We start from the raw sequence: 16,434 nt of genomic DNA, 5'->3' as shown, positions 1-16,434 counted from the left end.
CCTCTGTCCCCATGTCCTCGCAAACACATTGAGTATTCTGAAAATGATGAGCTTGTGTTGATTCCAAATTAAACGGAATTACTTTCGAATCATAATTATGAAAGCTCCAAATTAGCGAGACGTCCAGCTAATGGCACACCCCGTAAATCCACATATATATTATGCCTCTTAAACCTGTCTTTTCTCAAAAATCAAACTCACATCCTTTGTCCCTCTCGAAAACCTCAGAATCCAACTTATTTATTACTAGTGTTTCTTTCCAAGGGATTACTCATAGACCTACTCACAACACTATCGATATGGGAAACATATGATTTAGTGTAAACTATATCATAAACATTACTACCTATGGCCCTAGCATAAGGAAAAAGGGTGTGCAAGGAGTCCAATGTCGGGGTGGGTTTTTTGAAAGAAGTAACCAGAATTGTCGAATCTATACATAAAGATGGTGGGTGGAGTGAGAAAGCGAACACTAGTGTGCCTAGCTCACCTAAAATAGGAGTTGTGTCCTTTTCACAGAAATTGAGCCGAGCCATGCGCGTGTAAAAAAATGGGCTTATACTCGTAAGGATAATGTTAAGTAAAATTTCACATCCCTTAAATATGTGGTTATTATCTATCTTCTTTCTACATGTAATACCTCAAGATTGGGAAAAGTACTAGAAAAGTACCAAAAAAATCCTTAACCTATGGTATTGGTACCAATTCAATTCTAAGTCTTTCAATTGGACTAATTTAGTCATAAATCTTTTAACATTAACACAAATTTAGTCTATCTGGCTAAATTTGGCCAGCACAAGCTGAAAGTGGATGCCAGCCAGCCGATGATTGCTAACGTGGCAATTTTTAAATAACTTTTTTTTTTATCAATTTTTTTTCCTTTTTCTTTTCTTTTTCCTTGTCTTCTTCCTCTTGGCCTTCTTCTTTGACAGTGGCCGACAAGCCTCCAATGGCTCGCCAGCCATTGGGCGAAGGCCATGAAGCCTTCATTAGTTGCTAGTGAGGGTAGTGGCCCTTGCCTAAAGCCCCAGGTGAGGCGGATTCACCTAGATTTGGGTGAGGCTGCCTTCACCTACGGCAAGGCTAGGTCAAGGTTGGCTTTGCCCAGATTTGGGCAAATCCGCCTCACCTGCAGCCTTAGGAAAGGTCGGACGAGGACCGTGTCCCTCGCAGGTGGCTAGCAAGGGCTTGGCGGCCCTTGCCAATGGCGGTGAGCCTTTCCAAGGGCTTGTTGACCACTGCAAGAAATCCAAGGACGAAGAAGAGAGAAAGAAAGGAAAAAGAAAATAAAAAAAGTAATAAAAAAATTCGAAAAAATATATATATTAAAAATTGCCATGTTAACATTTGTTAGTGGATGGACTAAATTGGTATAAATATGAAAAGATTTATGATTAAATTAGTCCAATTGAAATGTTTAGGACTGAATTTGTACCGATATCATTGGTTTATGGCTTTTTTGATACTTTACCCCTACAAGATCTATTAACTTAAGCTTTTAAGTTGGATATTATAACAATTCTTGCAAATATGGCTGATTACCCTACAAGTGTAGAGATTTGGTCACATGAATAAATTGTTACGAACAATTACACGTCTGGAGATCGACAATGCATATGTTTAAGAGAGATTACATGTATGGCTTGAATTAATAGAACAAGTAAATAATTCCAGTTCAGACGGACAATGGGTATCCAGTATTGACTCTCAATCGTATTGAGTCGTCGAGGATTATTGCTTCGAGAAAGGCAAATACGTTGGTGGTTTGTTTCCGGCAACATACTTTGGAGGAGGCAGTCCATGCTGTACTCTCGTAACAGATCGGTGCGATCAAGGTTGAAGTCGTGATCAAGCCACGCAAATGTCCAAGCAGCCCAAACAAGAATTCTCCTCCTTGAAAGAAGCCCCCACAAATCTGCGGAACTCGTCATACACCTGATTCTCTGTGGCTAACTTAACACGTATGTCGCAAGAGAGTGATATTTCTTTCCTCTTGTTTATGCGAACTCCCAATGTGCAAAACTGAAAAGAGGAAAATAAAAAACGGCTCAGTGTCGCCGTCATCGACCTCTTCATTGTGATATTTCTTCTTTGATCACAGGTTTCTTGATTAGTACTTAATAATACAAATCCAAAGATCATGAAAGTTTGAAATGTAGGTGACACAAGTTATCAATACATACACAAGTCTTTCTTTAAAGGAAATGTATTGAATAGAAGACATAAAAAGATATAAGATTGAATTGACAGAAAAGGTAAACGTCTTCTATTAGCCTGAATGACTACATTGATTGATTGTCAAAAGATATAAAATTAAATTGGCCAAATCAAAAGGTTTATAACTAAATTAAGATTCATATAATAGGTTTAGGATTTTTTTTTTTAAAAGATGAGCGTTGTTTGATTTATCTCTTAAAAACTTCAAATTTCAAGAGAAATGGTTTGCATAAGCTAGAATATGTGTAATTTTTAACTCACTTTAAACCTTTGTTCTTTCTTTTTACAAAGCATGAAAATCGAATATCACACTTGAAATTAAATGTCTTTACTCCCAATCCCCTTTGAAAAGGTGGGGAATCGAACTCCCCACCTTTCCATTTCAATATAAGAAATGTGGCCACTGAGGCAATCCTTAGTAGTTTTTAATGAGCTATTTAAACAACTATTTTCTTTCACATGAGGATAGGGCTAGAGGAACAAAAAAGAGGAGGATGATACTTTCTTATGGCAATAAGTTTTCAGTATTAGGAGCACATTTTGTCAGGAAAAATACACTAGAAGTGTCAAAAGTTATGTACGGTACTTACTTCAGTGTCAAAAAATTTCTACTGACCCACTTAAGTGCCAAATTGGAACAAAAATGATTTCTTAACTGCGATTGGCAAAAATTCTGATCAAATTGATTATATGGCCTTTATAATTAATTTGTTAGAATGACTTGGCAAATTCTCAAAAGAATATAGTCCACGTGGACATAGCCTATGCGGCTCAAATGTCTAAAATGATGTCGCACGACATGCTTTTCAGTTCCCTATCTCACCAGACTCAGGAAGCATCGGGGAGAGAGATGACGATAGCGACCACCACCACTGATGATGGAGCCTTTCACGAGGACGCTAAGATCGCGTGGAACCAACTCTAACAAAGGTTCGAAACGGAGCACAAAAAGGTTGAGCTTGGGCTTCCCATACATTTGCCACTCGAAACAAGGCCTAGGATTGGCTTCACACCTCTGCATCACGCGCCAAGACCAACTCCATGTCTGATGTCCTTGTTTGCTCTCATGTCTTGGTCCATTTGAAACTCTATCCACCTCCTTTGTTCTTGATTTGTCTCCTTGTCATGGAACACCATATGCCCACTAAATGTTTCAGGAAATTACTTTGTTGATGGAGCTGTTTTTTTTTTTTTTTTAAGTGACCTAACCCCTCTTGGGGTGGGGGCTATGAGTTTGTTAGATTTAGGGATATCATCAACTTCAGGCTGATGGCCTTCCATTGACTTGGGATCTCCCAAGCTCATATCTCGTGCAACATTGAGCAATCAATTTATTGGGCACTCCTTTCAAGTATTTGATAACTCGAAGCACATTATCCAAGTGAGTAGTTCAAGGAAAACTCATGAACTGGCTTACAACACTAATGGCAAAAGATATATCAACTCTTGTGGCAGTCAACTTACCAATTAATCTCCAATATTTCATTGGATTATGTAATAATTCTCCATGTTTTGCATCAACTTTCACATTAGGTTCTATATGAGTATCAACTAGTTTTGCTCCAATAAGTCCAACCTCATCAAGAATGTCAAGTACACATTTTTGCTAGGTTAAATTGATACTTATATGTGAGTAGGCAACCTCGATACCTAGGAAATATTGCAGATGACCCGTATCCTTAGTACTAAACTATGTATACAAAAACTGTTTAAGTTGTTGAATACCATCTGAATCACTACTGGTCATCCATGTATACCACTAGAAGAATACAACTAGTTGAGGAGACAAAATTAAAGACTGAATGATCTACTTAATACCACTTTAATCCAAACTTGACGACAGCATCATTGAACCTACCAAACCAAGCATAAGGATATTACTTGAGTCCATACAACATCTTATGTAAATGACATACTAGATTCTTCTCCTAAGCAATAATTGCTCCGTACACGCCTTTTTAGCCAAATCACCATGTATAACACATTTTTGATATCCCATGGATGAGGAAACCATCCAAAATGCACCGCTAGGGAAATAAAGACATGGACATATGGAATTTTAGCTATAGGTTAGAAAGTGTCATCATAACTAATACCACATGTTTGAGTATATCCCTTGGCAACCAATCGTGACTTCAATCAATCAAGGGTGCTATTGGGGTGAACCTTGAGAGTGAAAACCCAATGGCAACCAACAAGTTGCTTCCTCATGGGTAAGGTAGTGAGCTGCCAAGTGCAATTCTTAATGAATGCCTTATTTCATCCTTCATGGCTTGTTGTTAGTTAAGATGAGCAAGAGCTTCAACAACACTAATAGGCACAGAAACAAAGGATTAGGATGATGAGTATGAAAACAATCAGATAAACTAGAGTAAGGTGTATAACGATTCATAGAAATGTACCTTTTCGCGTGGCAATGAGCGGATCAAGATTGGGATCAGAGGATGGCACAACAATCGATGAGAGAACAGATGAATCAAGTGATTCTTGTAATATTGTAGTGGGAGCTACTCCATGTCTATGGTAAGTGTGGTTAGCAAATTGACTTCCTGTGGACATTGCTCGAGGGAGTGAGATTGGTGGAAGTGTCAATAAGACACACTTGTCATCATGAGGAGGCACTGTAGGGACCATATGAGTATTATAGTATGATTGGTTCTAAAAAATTGTCACATTTACTAACACAAACACAAGATGACAAGTAGGACTGTAACATTTCTAGCCCTTATGAATTCAAGAGTATCTAACAAAGACACATTTTTTAATATGAGGGTCCAACTTATCAAGGCTTGGAGTTAAAGAATAGACAAAACAAACACAACCAAAGACACGTGGAGATAATGGGAAGGGAAAATAATTTGGATGTAAAATGGAAAAAATGTCTCCCCTTGAAGAATGGAAGTTGGAAAATTAAGAAGCAAGCTGTAAGGACTACATGGCCCAAAAGGTTGTCGGTAGATGCATATGAAACATAAGACAATGAGTAACATCAAGAAGATGGCAATTTTTGCATTTAGCTACACACCATTTTGATGTGGTGTATATGAACATGAAATCTGTTGAAAATTGCCATGGGAATCAAGAAAAGCTCAAAAACTAGAAGCAATAGCAAGATACTCTTCGACATTATCTGACCGCAATGTTTTGACAGAAGTATGATTATTAATTCAACATCTCAAGATGGAATAGACGAAAGCAATGAAAAACCTTAGTACGGTCTTTCATTAAGAACAACCAGGCCATTTGGGAAAAATCATCCACAATTGTAACAAAATATCTAAAACCAGATATATCAAAAACACGACGCGAACCCCATACATCTGAGTGAACTAGCTTAAAGGGACTAGACTTGTGACTCTAAAAACGAAAAGGAAAAGAAACTCTGTGGTGTTTACCAAACTGACAAGCTTCACATTTAGACATATTTATAGACTTAAACTCAAGAAACAAACATTGAAGAATGTTCGGTGGTGGATGACTAGCATGACAATGCATCCAATACATTTCAAGGGATGTGCGCTTCATAGCTGTTGTAGCTATCACTTTTTGTCAAGATAGTTTAGGCCATTTGATTTATATGCCCCACCAATCATCTTTCCAATCCTTAGATTTTAAAAGACACAACAAGAATTAAAAAAAAAAAGAAAAAGTTATGGAACAAGTTCTATAGTTAATGAACAAACATAATCAAATAATATGGAGATTTGAGATGAAGGACATATGATAAAGAAAGAGATGAACTCAAATGAGCATCTCCCATACCAGTAACTTGGGAATTTGAACCATTAGCTAACATAACAAAGTTCAACACCCTAGGAGGTGTGGAATGTAATGAAGACAATAATTTAGAGTTACTGGCTTTATGTTGAGTAGCTCCAAAATCTATAATCTAGGAGTCCGACACAGTAAAAAGTAAATAAAATGAATTACCTTTTAAGGTATGTGTCGGAGTTGCAGTGGGAGTTGAAGTTCCTATCACATGTTATGAGCAAATCCAAGCATCATACTTAGCACGTGTCAATGTAACAAAATCTCTTGTATTCTGCACATTATTAGGATCCACTTGAGCCAATGATGAAGAATCTTCCATCTCAACAAATGCAGCAGCTTAGGATGAAATGTGTAGTGATAAGCTTTTGTATGTTCAACCCTCTGATAATGATTATGATAGTGAGACCCAAAGCCATCAATACATCTATCATGACCACCATGACTTCCACTTTAAACAAAACCACATCTATGACCCCGATAACCCAAACACAGCTCTACGTCCATTAGAGCTATGAGAAATCATGGTGCTTGCCTCTAAAGTTGTAGTTCAGATCTTGTTGATACGTGTCAACCGAAGGGCTTGAGAGAAAACCTCATCAACCGTAGGAAGGGAGTCTTTAGACATAGTTCGTTGATGAAGGGAGGAATATTCAGGCCCTGGTGCTTTAAGAAACAGTATCACTTGAAGATCCTTCTAGCGTTTGATTAGAATATTTGGATTAGCTGAAGCAGGAATATAAGTATCTAGTTATTGGCAAAGTATAGTGAAACAAACATATTAGATAGAGATTGATCTCCACATTGAAGATCAAATAAGGCCTCCCATGTGTCACACACTTGTCTCATACTAATATGATCAAAGTAAAGTAAAACACATTTTTCCCAAACTTTTTTAGCAGAATTGCACTTAATGAAGTGATGACTAATTTTAGGATGCATACTATTCCACAATATCTCTTGCAACCTAGTCATCCATCTTACTCTTATTTGAAGGGATTGTAGACGTAAGATAATCATTCTATCTAGTGGCAATAAGATAAACTTCTACATCTTTAGACCAAGATGGATAATTAGTTACATCCAACTTGATAGGCGTCAATTAAAAATGTGTCAAACCAGTAGATGATCTAGAAGTCATCAATATCAAGTCCACTGAATTCTAGTAATACAATCAGCCAAATGGGTTGAACATAAGATACAATTGGACCCAAGAGTAATGTTACAATAATCAAGCACTTAACTCCAATTTTGCAATTAGCCACAAAATGATAAACACAAATGAGGGTTCAATTGATTCACCATTGACTCATAATATTTTATCAAGAGGCCACAAAATCATATACTCGGTATCAATGAATTATTATAAACCATCTAACACTTCAAAGGTTACTAGGCACATATCAACTAGCACTTCAAGGAACAATATGCTGTAATGAGAAGTCATATAAATACATTGGACAATATCCTATGTTGTCCCCATTTTGTTGTTTTTTTTTAAGAAACCCTAGCAATCAAATGAACTGGGACACCCTCGAACTCCTCAAGACACACGAATACCAGTCAGATCTTCAAGACACATGAATACCAAATCTACTAATCGTTCTTCAATCTCTTCATCAAGGAAGAAGGTTGAGCACCTACCGATTTTGCTAGATAGGCTCTAGCAATTGACACTGGTCGTTGGTTCAATCCAAATTTGGTGGACATGTGTCAATTGTTGATGATTGCCATGATGGTGGCTAGATGGCAACGGCGACAGTGGTGGCTAAATGGCGATTGTGGTGGTCAGGTGACAACGGCGACGGTGAAGGTGGCTGTGGTGGTGGTGGGGTTGAAGATCGGGGTTTTTTTACTAGCTCTAATACCATGTTGAAATGTATTATCTTAATTAAAATGATTACAATAATATATATATACATATATATATGTGTGTGTGTGTGTGTGTGTGTGTGTGTGATATTATATGAGTAACCCTCTCAACATAATATAACAATTGACTATTCTACCCTTATTATTATTTCCTAACAACAGTAAAGTAGCAAAAGCATTTCATGCTTAATGGTTGAAAATGGCACGGATTACTTTTTGACTATGACTTAGAGAGTTTGAAGAGGCAAATAGTTTATTTGTTCTTTCTTAGGATTGATGTAGAAGCGCAAACAACCGGTGCGATTTGAGTAAGAAATAAATTATAAAATGAATTTCCGTGATTCGACAATGTGCCTATTTCATGGCACAGATCGACAAGATGGTTCTACTATAATCAACAAAGAGAAGAATACAATTGTTTGAAACACTTACATAAAATACTGTTCAATCCTAGATAGCAACCAAACCCACAAGAACCATTGACAAAATAAGAGTTTCTCATGCTCTCAACTCTTTTGAATGATAACTTTAAGTGAAAATGTCACAAATGGTCCATGAACTTTCATCAAATATTCAATTTCATCCTTGAGCTTTTGATTTTCTCAATTTAGTCCCTAACTTTCATCTAATGTTCCATCTAGTCCCTAACTATTTGAAAATTGACAAATTTCCCTTTTTTTTTTAATACCAAACTATTTTTATAAATAAAAAAAATACCAAACTAGTTTTTTTTTTTGGTTGAAAAAATACCACATTTATGCAAAGTAATAAATGTCAATATTTCTTTCCTTTCTCCATATTAAAAAAAATGGAAAAGGGACGGTAATAATAAAAAAAAAAAATGTGAATCTTGCATTTTGATTTTTTTTTATATGCAAATTACTTGAATAATGTACAAAAGCCCATCAATCGATTTTTTTTTTATGGACTTCACCGAAAAGGAAAAATCGATTGATGGGTTTTGTACATTATTCAAGTAATTTGCATATAAAAAGAAATCAAAATGCAAGATTCACCTTTATTTATTATTACTGTCCATTTTTCCATTTTTTTAATATGGAGAAAGGAAAGAAATATTGACCTTTATTACTTTGCATAAATGTGGCATTTTTTCGACCAAAAAAAAAAAAAAACAATTTGGTATTTTTTTTATTTATAAAAAAACAGTTTAGTATTAAAAAAAAATGAAATTGGTCAATTTTCAAATAGTTAGGACTAGATGGAACATTAGATGAAAGTTCAAAAACCAAATTGAGCAAATCGAAAGCTCAAGGATGAAATTGAACATTAGATGAAAGTTAAGGAACCATTTGTGACATTTTTCCTAACTTTAAAAACTCTAAGATTCTCACAAGTTTTTCTTGTTAAATAAGATCTCACTAAGGTTTTAACAAGTCTAGATCGGGAGTTGGGTGCCTACAGCACTGAAGAACATAAAAGCTCTAGGGCATTGTCTGCGAGCCCAAGTAGCTTTGTTTGAGCGTCCAGATCTGGCTGGCAGCTTAGCCACTCCTTAGTTGCACTTGCCTAGTGGCCTGGTTCTTCTAGGCACCAAGCAGGCAATCTTCTCAAATATCTAGGCATCTGCCTTTGTTTCCATGCCTCGCAAACACGTAAGTATCTCAAAATCACGAGCTTGTGTCAATTCCAAATTAAGTAGAATTACCTTCGAGCCATAATCAACAAATCTCCACCTTCCAACTAATGGCACAACTAGTATAGTCGAACACATAACCTATGAAGGTGCTCTGCCCATCCAAGTCACCAACAAGATCTGAATCCACATGTTTGTTATGCCTCTTGAGCTTGTCTTTCCCCAAAAGTCAAACCCACGTTCGTTGTCCCTCTCAAAAATCTCAGAATCCATTATGTAGCCTCCTCATGTTTCTTCATGGAATTGCTCACAATACTAAAATCCTGGAAACATATGATCTAATGCAAATCATATCATACATAATACTACCTATGGCGCTAGCATAAGGAACAAGGGTACGCAATGAGTTTGATGTTGAGGTGGGTTATTTGAAAGAAGTAATCAAAATTGTTGAATCCATACTTAAAGGTGGTGCGTGAGGTGAGAGATGAAACACTAGTGTGGTTGGCTCACCCAAAATAGGAGTTGTGCCCTTTTCACAAAAATTGAGCCCAGTCATGCGCATGCAAAAGATTGGTTTATACTTGTAAGGACAATGTTAAGTAAAATTTCACATCGCTTAAATGCGTATTATATATTTTATCTACATGTAATATCTCTCGATCTATTAATTTAAGTTTTTAGGTTGGATATCCTTACAATTCTCATGAATATGGTTGATCACCCTACAAGTGTAGAGATTCGGTCGCACGAATAAACCATTGAGAACAATTCATGTCTGGACATCGACAATGCATATGTTTAAGAGATATCACTAGCATGGGTTTAATTAATAGAACAACTAAAAAATTCCAGCTCAGACGGACAATGGGAATCCAGCATCGACTCTCAATCGTATCGAGCCGTCAGGGATTATTGCTCCGAGAAAGGCGAGTTGGGCCAAGCCCCGAAATTACGTAGGTGGTTTGCTTCTTGCAACATCCTTCGGAGGAGGCAGTCGACATGCTGGACTCTCGTAGCAGTTCGGTGTGAACAAGGTTGATGTCGCGATCAAGCCACGTAAATGTCCAAGCAGCCCCAAAAAGAATTCCCCACCTTGAAAGAAGCCTCCACAAATCTGTAGAACTTGTCATGTACCTGATTCTCTGTGGCTAATTTAACACGTACGTCGCAACAAAGTGACTTCTTTCTTCTTGTTTATGCGAACTCCAAATGTGCAAAACTAAAAAGACGAAAAGAGAAACGGCTCAATGTTGTTGTCATCGACCTCTTCGTCGTGGTATTTCTTCTTTGATCGCAGGTTTCTTGATATGTACTTATACGTCCACGTCCAAAGACCATGAAAGTTTCAAATGCAGGCGACACAAATTATTGATACATACATACAGAATTCTTCTTTTAAGGAAAAAGGTAGTAACGTAAACAGAAAAACGAGTTTTGTGCTGATTTCTCAGAACTGAGTCAAAGGCATTGATCTAAACTTTCTTTTATAAAAAAGCAAAAAGAAATAGGGTTCGTGCTCGAAGGTTCAATTGGAATGAACTGGCAGTGGAAGCAGTTACAGCACTCATGTTGCTGTCACCGACGATGTGCTCCTCCTTCCATTTGTCTTCGACATGACCCCATCAATTACGATCTTGATTCCCCATTTGAATAATATTATCAAACTCGTAATAAACAGCAGCCGTCTTCTCTCTCTCCCTCTCCCTCTCTCTCGCCATTAATCGAGGACGTGGTCAAAGCTCGAAAAAGAAAGAAAAAGCTGTACAAGATAGATGCCAAATTCTTGACAAAACGCGTTTTGAGGCCGTCTAGGTCTGATGTCCATGCATGAAGAACGAGTAAAACCTCTCCGCTAATTACTAATCAGCAAGCAAACAGACACCAGATAATAGTAACGAGCAACCAAATGATAAGGACACAAATGTCTTACGTCAAATCATTCTTTTAAACTGCTCCTCGAAGAACCTTGTGCACGCACTTTTTTCCCTTTTTCTATAGCCACCAGACGCTACTACATAAAATGTGATAGTTGTTCATCAGTTGAAAGTTTCTTGCTAAAATTTTAATTAAATGATATTAACACTGCTTAAAAAGCAAAGGATGGCGAATTACGGCACGAACGAGGGTTTTCCAAGAAATGGGTTAAGATAATTGATCCTCGAGTCACGCCTAGAAACAATTGGATCAAGAGGTTTCTATTGAGATTATAATCTTTAAATCAAATTACCTACGTACAAGTTATCTTCAATATTGGAAAGCGAAAACGAGTTGATATGCAGAATCTCCTCGGCCCAAAAATGGACACTTGAGTATGCTGATTGACGGCAACTTTGGCCAAAGAAGAAAACATAGCTGATGGTAAAATTCCCAAAAGTTTATTCTCTTGTGCACGAGAAGTAAGTGATAGTGATTTTTATTATAAGTTATTATTAGCCTTAATGAATTGCATAACGCTGTCATGTGCTTTGGAATATAATTTGAATCGGATAATTTTAGAAACTTCTGGTTAATATAAACCCCTTGAACTCTTAGTTCTATCAAGTTTGATCTGAAAAAGGAAAAAGAAAAAAAGAGTGCCACGAACGACTTAAAAGTTTTCGGTGCCCCTCAACCATGAGTGAGAATACTATTCTCGGTGTCCCTACTTAGAACTTGATTATTAAATCTGCTATTTTCAGATGGCGATGACTTTGCAATAGAAGGATGAGTTCCTGCTCAAACGTAAAAGATTGCTCCCATCATCGCAAATGGCAGATTAAACCATATGAATCAAATTAAACATGGGTTTCGTGACTTCATTTCGACGTCAAGAGCTTGCTCTGATAGACTGTAGAATAAGAAGGCCCTTTTTTCTTGAAAAGAGTGTGAACAAATTCTATGGAGATCAGTTCACATGCAAAATATAGGACTGTTCCCTCGTGCGTAGAATTACCATTACAAACACTAGAAGCTAAACGTGTTGTGGACTACTATATTTGTGTCCTCTTCAAAAAGATAAACTTACACAGTCACTTGCCTTGTAATTACTGCGTTAAGAAAACTTTGGGTGGAAAGCTAGTGGGGGAGGATCTTCTTTTACTGTACATGAGAGATTGTGAGGAGGGAAGTGGGGGAGGATCTTCTTTTAATGTACATGAGAGATTGAGAGAGAGAGAGAGAGAGAGAGGGAGGGAGGGAGGGAGAGATGTATTAAGAGAGACCCGTCAAACAGCCGGCCAAAAGAATGGCTCTCGTGACAAAGGCCAAATTTTATGTCTCTATATATACGTATCCGCTAAATCCACGCTAGTAATGCCAATGTTTTCTAATTGTCGTCATTTCATATATCCCTCCCCACCTTTTTCCTCCATATTAAAACCCTCTGTCTCTCTCCCTCCCTACCTCTCTCTCTCTCCAATTGCTATCACCCGTCAACATATTCTTCTTCTCCCTAGAAATTCTTTCTCGGCGGTTTCGGGATAGCAAATTGGAAAAAACTTCCTCTTGAGAAAGAGAAGAGGGTTTCTAATGGAACCAGGGAGGCTGTGCTCAGAGTCATCGAGCGAAGAAAGTGATCCGTTTGAGCAACTGAAGGAGGAAGGGAGCGTCAAACGGTCCTACGAATGCACGTTTTGCAAGCGGGGCTTCACAAACGCCCAAGCTCTGGGCGGTCACATGAACATCCACCGGAAAGATAGAGCCAAAGGAAAGCAAGCTCCAAGTGCTGCTCCCAATATGCGGAAGATCTATGATCCTTATGTTATCGCATCTAATCATTTCGGATCGAAATCGGGCCAAGGCAAAGATGACGAAGCACAAAGAAGTTATAGTCACCAGGGTCTGCAAACATCTGCTATGAACCCTAGAAATTATCTGGAAAGCTTGCACTCTTTGCAAAGAGGAGATGACATTATATGGGATGCTAGCCTTAGCCTGCAAATCGGCCCATCAAACATGGAGCGTACCGGTGAAGTGAAGCAAGATGAGAATCGGGAGGAAGTTGATCTGGAGCTCCGACTCGGCCGCGACCCCTAATTTATTATGCTTTGATTTAGGTTTGAGAAATTTATAATTATTGTACAGATGATATTCTTTCGGACTTGCTATGTTTTCTATAAGGAGTGGGAACGTTGATTTCGAGGGTTTTATGAAGGAGGCTTATAGCTTACCGTGAGTTGAATCTTAACTCCGAGTACCGTTTTACCAAGGTAATGAAAATGTGACTATTTTTCTCTAATGAGCTTTTCTTTTTCATGCTTTGTCTGCAGCACGAGTTAAAAAAAAGCAACGTACATGTGCTGAGTTTGTTTAACTTATAGAGCAAATTCTTTTTTTTTCGTTTCTCAGCAACACAACTTGTAGAGCAATCGACATGATAAGAAACGGGGGAATCTGTTGATTAAAAACTATATTTTGCCAGATGCATGACAAAGAAACCATCAGAAGTTGATTCTTATTTGAAATGGTGATTAGCATCGAATTCACGTTTGATCTCCTGTTGTATGATTGCCCCTTTATTTTCCTGAGGGTTATAAGAAGGCTCTGCACTCGAGAAAGATACTACATCTGATCACCTTACCAGTTGCTGCTGATCCAAACTTATGCCAAGTTCTCCAGAAAGAGAGGCAAAGATCGATGCTGGGTATTTGATTATTCAAGTTCTTCTGTTCATCAACAAACAAGGTCAATATTTGTTTTAAGCATTATCTGGGTGTTGGTGGATCAAAGAGAGATGATTGCTTAACTAAGAAGAAAGAGCAGATGTAAAGTATCATTTCTTCACTTAAGCTGAAGCATCTCTTATGTTTTGGCATAAGCACTCTTTTATGTGAATGCTGGGAACGTAATCATGACAAAAACAGAAAAATTCACTATTCTTTCACCTCTACAGATAGTTTCTTTTACTATTCGAATTTTCCATCTGAAATCTCCTTTTCTCTCAGATAAATATTTCAAGAATCCCATGCGTTCCCTTGCATATATATAATTTGCTCAAAAGATCATATTGTCATTTGCGGTCGCATAATTGGTAAATTATGCTGGTCTGCTGACAGAAGTATTTGAGAAAGGTCGACTTCTTCATATTCTCCTAGTAATGGACGATATAATGGATTTGAATATGCCTTATATAGCCGATTCCTGGATGCTGTCAAATTAATTAATACCTGATAATAGTTTTTCGACACAATATACCAGCACTTTCTTCAAAAGGCAAATTGAAAATATGATTACGGTCGTCCTACATTATGTAGCGTGTTGGTGTTATACAAATGTTTTTATGCAAAAGAAAATCTTCACGTTTATGTTACAAATTTTCATGTGTGTGACTCTGGAACTTTATTGGATTTAGTCAATGATTACGGTTTTTATGTTGTTACAGAAAGTTAATTAGGTAATTAAAGTGATGCATAAGATATGAAATTACTTATCAAGATTAAGATAGCTAAGGAATACCTATATGCCATCAAACTTTCCATTTAGTGAACCTACGGAGGGGCTAAGATTGATTGATTTTTTTCTCAAACCGTCCTTCCACCCAATATAGAGTCGTTCTTTTCCTTCTTTAGTGTGCAAAAAGTGAAGCTATATAACGAAGAGTTTGAAATCATGCACAAGGTAATCTTAGCAATAGGGGCATTGCTCATGGAAGCAAATTAGAGTATCTAAATAATATTTATGGAAGTTTAAGATTTGAAGATGAAAACAAATCCCCAACATTCCCCCCTTCTAGCTATTTTTATTTCCCCTTTTCTATACCTCTCTCTTATTTTATTTTTTTCAAGTTTTTTACTAAACACATAATTGCTTTTCACTTTTTCAGGGGGATTTTATCTACTTATTGGAAGTTTCAGAGTTTTTGTAAGGCATACGATTATTAATTAAGAAAACACCATTTTTTAAGGACTAATCCTCCTCCAAGCCCACCTCCTCAATTTCGGGCAAACTTGGCTCCACTTTCTCGCACTTGTCATGAGTTGTCATTGTAAACATATGCATTTGGCATATCATTCTCCTTTCAATCCCACATTCTACTCCTTTCCCCTTTGAAAGGGTTGCCTAACGAAAGAATTAAAGATTATAATTAAAACACCCCGCGTTTATCTATTTATTGATTACTTTTTCCCTCCCTATTCCACCCCTTAAAAATTCAATCAAATAATACTTTTAAAAAACGAAGCTTCTTTTTATCATTTGTCCGCTCTTCGAGCAGTATATGACATTAGAGCGATGCTGCCCAAATTAAGATTCGTTTCGGCTTTTTTCGAACGTCAAAAGAATCGCGGTCGGCAGGGGGCAGTCCGTCCCGGTAGATCGGTCCCGGTCAACTTTTCTTTGACGGGTCAATGGCGGAAGAGGTCCCTCATCGTGACTTTTGCTCCCTCTCTCTCTCTCTCTCTCTCTCTCTACACCAAGTCAACCTCAATCGCGAAAGCAGTAATTCACATAGTGCATGTCTTATAGGGCCATGACAAGATAGTAGTGTGACCTACTCGTGGTTGGGGCCCAACATAGTTCGGCTCCGGTTGTCGAATCGTGCCGGTGAATTCGATTCAGGGAGGCGAATTTAATAAGTAGGATTATGAATTTAATTGGAGTAAAATTTGACAGTTTGGTTCGCTTTGAGGTTTTGTCAAAACAAGCCAAATTCTTTTCCTATCTTTCTTACTTTTATATACATTTTTTTGGCCTTTTGTCAAGAGGATGTTGCTTTCATTTCTTTTTTTCTCTTGATTTCTTATCGGCTTGAGACCTTGACCAACGCAAAATTGATGAAAGTGGACGAGAATCAAGAGCCCTAAATAAAATAAAGAAGAAAAACACAAAAATCATAAACTCAAACCAATTCCATTTTAAAACAAAATACACTGAAAATTTCAGTTCAATTTGGTTTTTCATCCCCACCGAATCGGGCCAAGCCATGCTTACCTTGAGTCGGCCTCTTCATAGCATAACCTGATTTTTATGAGATTGATGATACTTTTCTTCAATTTTAGGGGTAC

At 37.4% G+C, this 16,434-nt stretch overlaps 1 protein-coding gene across 1 annotated transcript; it reads left to right on the top strand.

The window, feature by feature from the left end:
* Positions 1-12,961: 12,961 nt before the first annotated feature.
* LOC104416108 (probable transcriptional regulator RABBIT EARS) lies at positions 12,962-13,468 on the top strand. Its single transcript, XM_010027543.2, has one exon. The coding sequence runs from the start codon at positions 12,962-12,964 to the stop codon at positions 13,466-13,468; it is 507 nt and encodes a 168-aa protein (XP_010025845.2).
* The last annotated feature ends 2,966 nt before the right edge of the window (positions 13,469-16,434 follow it).

The sequence above is a fragment of the Eucalyptus grandis genome, chromosome 8 (assembly GCF_016545825.1).
Source record: "Eucalyptus grandis isolate ANBG69807.140 chromosome 8, ASM1654582v1, whole genome shotgun sequence".
Lineage (NCBI taxonomy): Eukaryota > Viridiplantae > Streptophyta > Magnoliopsida > Myrtales > Myrtaceae > Eucalyptus > Eucalyptus grandis.
This window is presented reverse-complemented; position numbering and strand designations above follow the sequence as displayed.

Coding starts and splice junctions, on each gene's coding strand:
- LOC104416108 (XM_010027543.2), top strand. CDS start 12,962: ATGGAACCAGGGAGGCTGTGCTCAGAGTCATCGAGCGAAGAAAGTGAT.